The sequence below is a fragment of the Haplochromis burtoni genome, unplaced genomic scaffold (assembly GCF_018398535.1).
Source record: "Haplochromis burtoni strain Fernald_Lab_line unplaced genomic scaffold, NCSU_Asbu1 Contig_159, whole genome shotgun sequence".
Taxonomy (NCBI): domain Eukaryota; kingdom Metazoa; phylum Chordata; class Actinopteri; order Cichliformes; family Cichlidae; genus Haplochromis; species Haplochromis burtoni.
This window is the reverse complement of record NW_024582520.1, coordinates 1239610-1252280: the sequence shown is the minus strand read 5'-3', so window position 1 is coordinate 1252280 and position 12671 is coordinate 1239610. Positions and strand designations below refer to the sequence as shown.

At 44.7% G+C, this 12671-nt stretch overlaps 1 protein-coding gene across 9 annotated transcripts in view; it reads right to left on the bottom strand.

Moving 5' to 3' along the window:
* Positions 1-311: 311 nt before the first annotated feature.
* Positions 312-12671, bottom strand: part of zgc:66433 (uncharacterized protein LOC321250 homolog) — a 52801-nt gene continuing 40441 nt past the window's right edge. For all 9 annotated transcript variants that reach the window (XM_005933238.3, XM_042225099.1, XM_005933239.3 and 6 more), the window contains 11 exons: positions 12573-12632; positions 9242-9391; positions 8647-8734; positions 7819-8089; positions 7236-7731; positions 3516-4803; positions 3183-3286; positions 2885-3047; positions 2489-2607; positions 2298-2391; positions 312-1847 (listed from right to left, as the gene is read on the bottom strand). In XM_005933238.3, the coding sequence (XP_005933300.1) occupies positions 1399-1847; positions 2298-2391; positions 2489-2607; positions 2885-3047; positions 3183-3286; positions 3516-4803; positions 7236-7731; positions 7819-8089; positions 8647-8734; positions 9242-9391; positions 12573-12632 (3282 nt within the window). In that variant the 3' untranslated portion in view covers positions 312-1398. The remainder of the gene's footprint in view (positions 1848-2297; positions 2392-2488; positions 2608-2884; positions 3048-3182; positions 3287-3515; positions 4804-7235; positions 7732-7818; positions 8090-8646; positions 8735-9241; positions 9392-12572; positions 12633-12671) is intronic.

Genomic DNA, 12671 nt, shown 5'->3' with positions numbered 1-12671 from the left:
CAAAGTTAAAGAGTTAGGGATTAGCAGTGGACCAAACCACTATTAGGCCTGTGGGGGTGGTAGGGTGTCTGTTTTAAAGCCTAAAACCATTATGTGAAGGTGAAAACACAACCAGGCCGTGGAAAGGAATCTCGATAATGTTAAAGTCCGGGGAATGAAAATGCTGTATCAGTGTGCCCAGCCTGCGAGCGTCGGACACACCGGTCATATTTGTTTTAAAGGGTTCAAATCAAACTAAAGTTTCACAGTTAAGACATCACATTTCCGACTGTGCTCCACTTCTGATGTACAAACAAACAAACACAGAAACATGCTTTATAATTTGTTCTTTACTGCGCATTATTATGTACAAGACAAATTCTCAAAAGGCAATACAAAACGAGTATCACATATCTGCATATGCTTACTGCCAGACACACTGAAACGACACAGACGACGCATCCAGCAGCAAACCCAGCTCTAAGTGCCTAAGTAGCTTTATACTTATGTTTCATTTACACTGGAAAAGGATTCATAGTCGACAACACTCTGCAACGCAGCGATGCATTAAACAATTTCAAACAGATGACTGTGAACGCAGCGGCAGCGCTCACTGATTATCAGCTTTTTGGGGGCGGGGTTTGGGAGATTTCTGCAGGATACTTGGAGTTGATCAAAATATCAAAAAGAGAATTCAAAAATATCAAAAGTGAAAATGAAAAAATATAATTTACACGGACGAGCCTGAAACAGGAGTGTCCACGGACCTGATTGGACGTGCTTCTCTTAAAGTAGATTTTAAAAACAAAGAACAGCTCTGGATTTAATCCTCATCTCACTCTCAGACCACGGACTATTCCATTTTCCTCAAATATATCAGCATTTATACCTGCCTTATAATAAACACACACACACACACACACAGGCCGGCAGCATCGTGTAGGTCCATTCTTAAGAACGAACAGAAGATTTTTTCTGTTACTTTATCATCGTTCTGGGTAAATGAAGTGTTCTCATATAAAAAAACATCTCTGTGCTCCCTTTCCTGAAATGTTTAGTGATGTGAAGTGGATTCATCCGAGTTAAAGTTAAAACGTACTGGTGTGAGGCTGCAGGTGTCTCATTCCAGCACCTCATCCCAAACTACGAATCTTTAAAAGCAACCAAACAAACAAAGAAAAAAAAATATCCTCCTCGAGTAAGACGCGTTAACTTTCGGGGTCCTACCGTGTCATTTAGAAAACAGAAATGAAGGAGTAAAAAAGAGCCTGCCTTCAGCTGTGGAGCTGGGCATTTTACACCAATCTAAAGCCTGAAGCTCAGGATTAAAAGATATTTGTGTGCAAACCGGTTCTGCTCCATCCTGGAGCCTTTCAGGTCCCACGGGGGGCGTGGTTTCTCTAAATCTGACCTGGCCTGTCACTGGACTATCTGGGGCATCTCGCTCCAGGCTTTGGCTTTCTTCTTGGCCAGCGCCATCCAGGGGGGCTCGTCCTGGGCCAGAGTTGTGGGAGGCAGGTTTCGCTGGGAGGGCGGCGTCTGTCCAGGAAGCCCCGGCGCTCTCAGGACGGGCTTTTCTGAGGCGGTCCTCGATGGAAATGGGGAGCAGGTGAGCGGGGGCGGAGTTTTAGAGGGAGATGACGGAGTAGCAGGAGATTTTGGAGCGTCTGGTGTTGACAGGCATCGCTGAGGAGGGTTAGGTTGTGGTGGATACTTTGCTTGGGGTGGTGGGACATAGGGTTTGGGGGCAACACAGGGGAGGGGCTGGGATTTTAAAGGCTGAGGCGGCACTGGAGTCGGAGGAGAGAAAGGCCTTCTGGCCTCCTTGTCTGGAGACACTGACGGCTTGCTCATCTCCAAATGAGCCCCTGTGAGAAAACACACACACACACACACACACACACACACACGTAAACAATAAACCCGAGGAGAGACTTTGACAGAAATGTATTTTAAAGTTAAAGCTCACAGACTATTTACTTCTGACCTCTGTAAATAGTCTGAAAGACTTCAATACTAACTTCAGGCTGTTGTGCAACACCACCTTTCACCGTACACCACCCACGTGAGGCCAAGATAGTGTCTAGTGTTTTCTACACTGTATTGTTTATGTGTGGATTTCCGCTAAGTTGTTATGTACAATCATTACAATCAGCCTCCAACACAAAGTGTTAATTATTTATCTACTGTAGCAGAGGCTGACCAGACGAGGGCAGCAGTGCATAGTAAAACAGACAGTTACTGAGGTACTGCACAAATGATGAAGGAGCCTAATGAATGGACTGTGTGTGTGTGTTTGCATGTGTGTGCATGCAGACCTTTGCCTTTGGTTTCAGCTGTTTTGGTGCCTTGCTCCTTGCTTGCAGCTGAGCAGACGTATGTTGGAAGTGAAGACTTTCTCTCTTGGTCCTCCTGAAAGAGCAGCAGCAGAACAGTCACATACAGATCACGTGGTGGCGGCGTACTCTGCATGCATGCATCCTGTTTTTGTGCGTCTCTGTAAGTCTACCTTCTTGACAGTGATCTCCTCCAGTGAGTTTTCCTTATAGATCTTCTGCTTCTGTTTGGCCACAGAGATCCAGCTGGGAGGATCAGATCCAGTAGAAACAGCGCGGCCCGCAACTGAATCTAAATTAACAGCACACACAGTTGTTACGCCACAGGCTGGCTCGCGAGCTGCTTTCTTACACTTGTCGAGTTCAGGATTGTTACGCTCGAGCAGATTAATACGGTGAGGCTGTGCAGCGCTCCTGTGATCTTGTCCGTGAGCAGTTCGAGCGGTCTTTAGTCTGAGCCGTGGCCATGTTTAATATGAACATCCACCACTGACACAGTGTATACATGACAGAAGCAAAGAAGAAGCATGATAATTCCTCTTTAAGTAAAGATGAACGTGGACACACACCTGAGACGCGCTTCAGTTTCCCTCCACTTTCAGCTTGAACCTCTGGCTTCTTAGGCAGCGCAGGTTTGATGCTGACCGGTGGACAGATGGAGGGCTTAACACTGACTGGCTGCGGGGAGTCAACTTTAGAGCTGGGTGGCTGAGTTTGTGACTCAGTCGGAGGCTAAAGGATAATAAATAAAACACAAATAATACTTTTGACATGAATTTAAGCTTAAAGTTTCAGGTTTCCTGCATCATGTTTGAGAGGTAAGAAGTTCAGAGTGTCCTAGAAACCGTTAAAAAGCTTTTCAATCACCTCTGTGTTTTCCTCCTCTGAGCTGAAGCGCAGCAGAGCCGAAGTCTTTCTCAGCCGAACTCCGAAGGGATTGTCCGGGTTTCCCTCTACAATCACTGAGCTCTCTGCAGGTGGCAGCGTAGGAAAAAGTGGTTATAATTTACCCTCCTGTGATACAGATTAGGACACTTCAGACAGCAAACATCCAGTGTTTGCAAGGTTCACTTTAAAGCATACACAGCATGCACGTGCTAGTCCAGTAAAATCAGCCTCGTCTAAACACAACCGAAGTGGATCCTGTCCCTGCAGAAAACGGCTTCATCATCTACCATCACACATGTTCAGCGCTCTTACCTTCAATGCTCGCAGAAGTAGAGATCTTGGGTGGAGCCGGTGTCACACTGCTTTGTGGTTTGGCGGTTTTCACCCTACTGGGGCTCAGCACCAACTCGACCTTTGGTGAAGTCGCCGGTTCTGCTTTCGTGACCGAATCCTCGGTCACAGTCTCCGGCTCCTCGCAGCTGGATGGTGCGACAGCGAAGGGGGAGGAGATAGAAGCAGGTGGGGAAGGAGGAGGGTTCAGACTTTGTGATCTCTGCCAGGCGGGAGCGATCGTGAAGCGGACTTTAGTATGATCGGGGCTGCAGGGCGGCTGGCTTGTCTTTTCCTCAGTCGGTGCAGGAGATGCAGCGTCTTGATGTGTTTCTTCTTCTTCTTCTTCCTCCTCCACACCGTCAGCTTCCTCTTTATCTGCAGAGGTGGACTCTGTGTCATGTGAAGCCGCCTCACTGGCGCTGTCACTGGAATCTGCAGCAGCTGGAGGCAGCTGGAATAAAGACGTGGCTTTTTCTGAGCTGGGAGAAACTAGATTTATGTGGACGATCGCTGTGCTGGTCTTGGTTGGACTCCTGGCCTCGCTCTTTGGTGACTGCAGGGACAAAGGAGGAGGCTCGGGGGAGCCGTCGTCTTGTTCTGCGGCTTCACTCGGACACTCCTCCATCTGTTTGGTGTCTGACTGTGGCGTTGCTTCCTCGCTCTCCAGCTCCTGTTCGCTTTGATCTGCATCACTCTGGCTCCCTCCCACACCTTTCGCCGATTGGTCTAACCCCACGCTGAGGTCAGCCCCCTCCTCTACTGTGTCTTCTCCCTCTTCAGTCTCATCTCCAGAGTTTTGATTGAAATCTTGCTCCTTCTGCTCCGTGGTGAGTCCTTGATCGCTCATCTCTGCTGGGATTTGATCATCATCTTTGAGTTTTACAGCGCACACTGCGTCACCTTCAAGCGCCACACCTTCATCCACCTCCTGCGCCACCACCTGAACTTCTTCACCCGGCGTATCCGGAAGCATCTCAGGCATCTCTTCTGCGCCTCTTTCCTCTCCTTCCTCTGCTTCCTCTGCCTCCTCCACTTCTGTCCTTTCAGTCGTCTCGACTTCCTCATCCTCTTCCCTCATCTCCCGCCCTTCCTCCTCCATTTCAGACTTCTCCAGCTTGATTGCCTCCTCCTCGTCCCCTCCCTCACTCTCCCCATCTTCTTGTTCCACGTTGTCGTCACCTGCCTGGCTGATAGTTTGGCATGAGAGCACGCTGTCGTCCTCTTCAGGCTTGACTTCTACTGCCTGCTCTTCTCCTTTCTCCTCATCCTAGCATGTGAAAAAAAAGGGAATGTGACTGTGGCTAAATGGCATGAATGAGATTTAAGAAAACATGATCACATCCATCCATTTGCTTCCGCTTATCCTTTTTAAAGGGTCACGAGGGGCGCTGGAGCCTATCCCAGCTGCCTTAGGGCGAGAGGCAGGATACACCCTGGACAGGTCGCCAGTCTGTCGCAGGGCTAACACACAAACACAGACAGTGCTCTAGACTAACTTTTTGACATGGGCGCACTGGTACGCCTAACTTTAAAAATTTAGGCGTACCGGCACAAAAGTTAGGCGCACTCAAATTTTTCAACCGCATCGCTTAACACCGCAGTTTTACATGTGCACTTTCTTTTTGGGGGGGGGAGTCCATACAGACAATATTCATTTCTAAATTATTAACTAACAAACGTGTGCTTAAAGTGCTTTGTCAATATTGTAGAAAATGTTAAACTTAATCATCTCGGCTCCTCTGACGACCTGTTTGCTGCTGTTTGTTGCTGAGAGGCAGTTGGGAGAGGGGACACTTGGGCAGTGCATTTATTGCAGCATATAATGTGTTTTCTGGATACACTGTGCTTTTTCAAGATTGATGGCACTGTTTCAGAGCACTGGCCATGACGGTTCAGGCCTTAACTTAACAAAAAAGTTATCAATCGTTCTTTTCATCTTTTCTCATTACCCACAGCTACATCCACTTCTGTCGAGCGTAGGCTGCTCACTAGGGCTGGGTATCATTGCTGATTTCCATAATCCATTCGATTCCGGTTCTCAAAGTCCTGATTCGATTCAATTTAGCCTCAGACAGTCAGAAATATTATAATTCTGATCATTTATCAGTACTGATACATGTGAGACTTCATCAGAATTGTGAACATCACAGCAGATGCCTTTGTGTGAAAGTAACTGAGAATAAAACACAGAAAAACATGAAGGAGATTTTCCTGGCTTTTTATAGCAGATAACCTTAAAAATATTCTGCAATTTTGCATAATTTTAAGAAGTTTAAATTTCTTCAGTATTGAACAGCAGAAATTAGGCTTTCTTGTCCGAGGTCATTTAAGTGAAAAAAGAAAAAGACAGCGCTGTAAACAACGGTAGACTGGTGGGTAATAAGCGAATGAATAATGCAGAAAACAGATTTGAGACGGGACACTGTTCTTAAAGTACACACACACGTTCATTAACGGATTCCACACAAAGACGTAAACACAGAGCGGACCCGACGTATCAGAATCGCTAAGCTCCGACAGCGTGTCCGTGTAAGGGCTGTCGGGTGAGAAAGCCAAGAAAGACAAAGCTGATTCTGATGCGTCGGGTCCACTCTGCGTTTACGTCTTTGTGTGGAATCCGTTAATGAATTGATATCGCCTTATTCAAACTACTCACCTCTCTCTTCCACCTGCACTTTCAACTGGACCACGGCCAATCAGAGAGGTCCCGCCCCTGACTATCTCTGATTGGTTTAGTCCACGATAAAGTGTGTCTGTTGTTGACCACACGGAGAGTTGCAGAGATTTTTTATTTTTTTTTGTTACCCGAACAGTTGGTCGCACAGGTGCCACCAAATTATTATTATTTTTTTTTTTTAGTCGCACCATTGAAAAATTTGATCGCATTTGCAACCAAATTGGTCGCACTCTAGAGCCCTGACAGACAACCATTCACACTCACATTCATACCTATGGGCAATTTAGAATTTCCAATTAACCTATCCCAACTAATTGCATGTCTTTGGACTGTGGGAGGAAGCCAGAGGACCCAGGGAGAACGCACGCAAACACAGAGAGAACATGCACAGAAAGACCCCGGCCTGATGGTGGAATTGAACTCAGAACCTGTGAGGCAATAGTGCCTCCCCCCCCCAAAAAAACCATGATCATGTTAAATCTGTTTTCTTGCATCTACCTTTTTTTCCATTTCCTGAGAGAAACTAAACTGAATAAAAAGCAAAAGTTGTAATTAAATAAAAATGTTCTAAAAATGAGAAAATAATAACTCTACGCCTCTATCACATCTGAAAGAGCTTTTAGTGACAAATGTCTTTCTGATAAAGCTTTTAGTTAATGCTGGATTTAAAAATCGAAATTCAATTTAACCTTATTTAGATTTTTAAAAATAAAGTGGATGAACATTTTTTTAAAGTTCCCTTGCACTGGAATCTGTGTTCCCTCATTTTCTCCATGCGTGGAACATTCATATCTCATGCGAGTCTAATTCTAGTTTTGGACCGTGTCTGCATTTGTAGCTTCACGTCATATGCTTCCCTTTGTTCCTGCCACAGTGCGCATTGGCTGACATATAAACTGCCTAATATATGAAGACACTCACGAAGCAGCGTCAGAGGAGTTTAGGGTAAGTGAGGAAGGCATGGGGCCTTTTATCTTCCACACAAAATCCATTTAAAATGTCAAATAACCAAAGATTCATACATCAGATCGAATAAATCTCTCCACAGCTGGTTCTTCCTCCTCTTCCTCCTCCTCCGTTTCTTCCTCAGCATCCACTCCTCCTTCTTCTTCTTCCTGCCACAAGGAAGTGACAACCTGCTCCTCTTCCTTCGTGGTCTGATCTGACAGCATGGAGCACGAGGGAGCAGCCTGAGAATTGAGGGACTCATCCACCTCTTCCTCTTCTTCCTTAACCTCCTCTCCTTCTTCCATTTCTACCTCTTCTTCCTCCTTTTCTTTGACCTCTTCCTCCTTCATCTCCAGGACGGCGCCCTCAGTTTTCATATCAAGCGAGGCAGATACGAGGGGCGTCTTCAAAGAGCTCAGCACCTCCTGTAAGAAGGAGTTCTCCTCCTCCCCGTGGTTCTGGAGCCCATCTTCTTCACTTTCAGATGCAGAGTCACTTACATCCTTACTCTCCGCTGCACTGGAAGCCATGCTTGTGTCCGTCAAGCCAGAAGGGGGCTCTGGTGTGGCCCTAGAAGCAGAAATCAAGAGATAAGATAAAACAAACCAAGCTACACTCCTGGGAGAGGAAAACCAAAAGGAAAGCATTTCTATTCACCTGGGACTATCCAGAGAGGAGGCGCTCGAGCTGAGCTTGGAGGAGGGCAGGGGCTGGCTGTCGGAGTCTTCTTCCTCCGAGTGACTTGGCTCAGGAGGAGAGGAAGTGTCCGGGTCGTGAGAAACATCCTGTTCGGCATCGGACTCATCTTCTCCCTCCTCCTCATCTCCCAACAGGGATTGTATGGAATGTTGTGGTTGATCCGTCTCCTCGCTCTCCTCCTCATTTTCCTCCCTCTCAACTTCTGGTTTCAGCAGAACATCAGCCACTTCTGAATCAAACACACAAAAAAGTGTCACCTTATCATCAGAAGTAACAAGTATATGGAAGCTGATGGCAGCCAATATAAACCACTTCATTATTATTTGTGTGAATTATCTATATAAAAAAAAAAAAATTATAAATAAATATATAAATATAATGAATATTAAATAACTTTGTAAAGTTATATTCATGACTGATTTTCTATTATTCAACTGTTGCAATTAAAATTATTTACACTAAAATGTGTGTCTGGTTTCTTGTAAGGTTATGCAGCAGTTAAAATTACTCACAGTAGAATTATATCTTTGTTTCCTTTAAAAACCTGATTTGTTCTCCCCTTATTCTTGTGTTTAAGTGTATGTAAATATAATTGCATTGTAATTTCACATAAAATACAGTAATATTCCATTTAATACAGTGTTACCAAAATAACTTAAACAAATACATATATGTATCTTTTGCACTCATGTGGACTATAACCCTTCTATTTGATTAAATACTTTTGTTTTAATATTGGCATTCACAGGCTTCCATACATGAAAACTAGGGGCTTTGCGCACACACCTTCTGCCTCCTGCTGGTCTTGCAGCGGTGTGGAGGTCGTCAGCTTCGCCTCCATCTCAGACTCTTGCCCTGCTTTCCCCTCTGTTCGCTGCACAGAAACGAGACATTTGTGGTGACATCAGCATCATCAATCGCCAATGAACAGTCAGCCAAGCAGTCCTAGAAAACTGTAGCAGCATACATGTGATAACATCCAATACAGCAACAGGTCTCATGAATTTGTATCAGTAAAATCACTTTTTTTCTCAGCGTAACTTCTTTGAAAAGTTTGAATGACTGAGAAGGACGAATGTCTGTGCAGACAGGACCACCTGACCCGTTCTCTGGCTGCTGTACTTTTCTGCACTCACTTTAAGTTTAACCTCCATATAAAAAGGTTTTTAGATAATGTGGGGAAACTATTGACTAATCACTTTGATTGTCCCACTGTTTAGGTTTCTTTTTTATAGTTGGGGAATTACTTTGTTAGGTCCAGTTTTATCACAAAACAGACTCTATGCAATGAGAGCCACGCCATGAAAAGCTATAAAGATCCATTTAAAGTAATGGGAGTATTAGTGTTTATTCATGCTAGAGCTTTTGTTCCCCCTCTTACACTGGCAGGTCTCCTCCTGGCTTTTTGCCTCAGGGCCAGCTTGTGCTTGGCTGCAGAGTTATCCAGACAGACAAAAGGACTGGCCGGCTGGCTGAAGTCTCCTGGAACCACCAGGGGGCTCACTGCTCTGCTGGAGGCTGCGCAGGACAGCTGGGAAGACAGGAAACACTCATTTAGCATTTAGCAACACTCAACCAGGAGAGATCTCTGGGGACAGAATTTGACCATCCATCCAATTGTCCACCCCCACAAGTGGGACGGCTCCAAATAGAGGTGGTCAACTCTCAGACATCAGCCACACTTGTAAGAAGCTTAAAAGCACAAACATTGAAAAATCCCCCAAGGATGCAAACAAGTAGCCAGAGACTGAGCAGGAGAGGGGGAGTCCAGCTGTACAAACATGAGCAGTCCTTATCTGCAGAACCAACACTAGTCTGTCATCACAGAAACCTACCTCTCTCACCTCTCACAAACTTACCTTTTCACTTATTTCAACACAAAACCCACAAAAACACTGCTCTTCTTCCACTAAACACACACACACAGTTTAACACTGCAACACACACTACATGCTAATGTCTGTCTGCATCTGTTAGACTGTAAAATACCATTTCATAGTTTTCATTCTGCATGTAAACCAAAAAGTGTGTTGTGTTGTATGAACACATGGTTTGTTTTATGATCTAACTGAATTTACCCTTAAAACATATTCATGAAATATCGCATAACACAGTACTTCTTTAACAAAATATAGGTTTCCCTGTGTGTGTGTGTGTCTGTGTGTGTGTGTCTGTGTGTGTGTGTGTGTGTGTGTGTGTGTGTGAGTGAGAGAAAGAGGCAGACTCTTAATGCTTTAACTACAAGCAGACATGCTGACTGCCAAAGAAACCATTGGAATGCACTCTGAACACTCAACACACACACACACACACACACACACGGTCAGTGGAATAACATGTACTGTGGCTGGAGAAAAGAAAAAGAAGGTCAGAGAGAAGGAAAGGGGGAAAGCAACATACAGAGGAAGAAGAGGTCAAGCTGCAGACTTCCATTTAAGGTTTGAAGAGAAGCTGGAGGATTGGTTATGACCACACCCAAACAGACACACACACACACACACACACACACGCGCACGCACACCCATCTTCCACTATCACAGACGGCACATGACAACTATTTCCTGTGCTGCAGATATGTGTTGAACATAAGCCTCTCCATTTATGTCCGTACAGGATTTAAAAACACGACACTGAAAGAAGTAAACAGCCAATCACGTTCCAGTCTCCATGGTGAGAAAGGATGCTGAGCCAATGTTATGTCTGAAGCACCGTTTCATCACCGAGTCTCAAACAGTGACTCACAATTAAAAAACACTGATTCCTTAAACCTGCAATAAGTGATACACTGTAACCTTATATGTTAGTATCCATTCGTTTCCAATTGGCCACCTGATGTTATATCCAGTATTGATTCTCCTTTTAATTCATCTAGATCTCATCTAATAACAATAAAGATTATGCTGTTAATCAGCTGGTTGCTAACTCTGTCAGTGTTCACTTACATAATAGGTGGCTTCATATACATGACACTAATGGAACCTTTGAGGATGCTGGGAAACTTTGGGTCCTGCTTTGACACGTACCGCCTAACTAAGCACTGCTGCAGACCATGTGCAGCCTTTCATGCAAACAGTATAGATGGCTGTGAGCCCTTTCAGCGGGATAAAGGACCCTGCCACGAAGCAAATATAGTTCAGGAATGGTTTAAGAAGCACAACGACGCGTTTGAGGTGTTGATTTTGCCTCTAAATCCACTTAAGCATCTGTGGGATGTGCTGGCCAGACAAGTTCATCGTGGTGCCAAATACCACAGCACAGTTTCAGGGGTCTAGTGTTTCCTCGATGGGTTAGGACTGTTTTGGAAGAAAACAGGGGACCAAAACAATATTAGACAGGTGATTATGATGTTATGTCTGATCTATGGACAATCTGGCTTCTTTATGCAACTAGCAGAGTCGCCCCCTGCTGGGATCTGGAAGTATTACAGACATTTGTGTGCCGGCTTCACTTTACAACACAATGGAAACAATAAACTCAGGAGATGATTCTCAGATCATCTCATTCTCAAACGATGTTCTTTGTCTTACACACAGTTTGATCATCCACTGCTAATAGAAACAGGCAGTCTGAACTCCTCTAATGACCAACTTATATCCACAAACTACAGACAAGTATGTGTGAAAAGATGACAAAGTCTGCACTCTTTATATTTACTGTAAATGCATTTAACACTGGCTGACCTAGACCTAAGTCTCCACAGTGACGTATGCTGACAGCGATGGTGTGAGTCAAAGCCTGGATTGTTGCAAATAAATCAAATTCATTTTCTAAATAAAGCCTGGGGGGAAAAAACAAAAAAGAAAACAAAAACAACAAAAAACCCCACAGTCAAGTAAACAATTGATGTCTTAGTGAATTCTCAGTGGATGGATAAACTGCACAAAGTGCCACTGTAAGTGCAGTCTATCCTTGACCACATTCCTGTGTGTGGAATTGACTTTAAAGGGGATATTTTCAGGGTTTTGTGTGCCTGTCATTGTAGCCAGCCATTTGTGGCTCTTTCCAGTGGGAGAATGACCAAAACCCGCCTGAAACTGCTAAAAGTACACTATCATTAAAGGCTCCTTTGTCATAGTTTGCTGACTGTGCTTCTAGGCCATATTATAGTCAAGTGAGACTAATTGGATAGCTGATGTTCTCGGGACATTTGCCTTATTGTGAACTGGCACTGTGATTCTCTGGATCCATAAAAAGGACTCATTTGAAATTATTGTTAGGGAGAATATGATGCATTCTGGGTAACACTGGTTAAACCGCAGATTTATACGCAGGGTCAGGAGGACGACAATTTAAGGATACAAAAAAGAGAAAGCTGAAACAAAAAGACTAAAAGCAACAGAGGGGGAAAAAGAGCGCCAAAGAGCGGGAACATAGGGAAAGATGTCACTTTGCATGAAGGGGCTTTTATTTAGAACCAAGAGCAGCGTTTTAGTGATTAGACGGGATCATGAGATTTGTTCTCCGCCACAGTCACATGAGGAGCAATCGCACACAGCTCCAACACATCCACAAAGATTCCTCCTGGCTTTAACAAATCACATCGATCTTACTTGAATCGCTGTTTTGGTTGTAATGCCACACGCAGGACACGGTGCAGATCGTAAAGCATCGCAGCGTGGAAGTTCACTCGTCGGTAAATGTGTCGGTTGTGAATGGAACAAAGCATGAAATAAACAATGCAGTATCTTAGTTTTCGTTGCGCTGACGCTTACCCGGTCCTCATCGCTGTCTATTCCCTCCAGACTGATGGAACTGTTCGCCTGAGCCTGATTCTGGGAGACGCACCAAGAACAAGGAGAAGAATGTTAGGA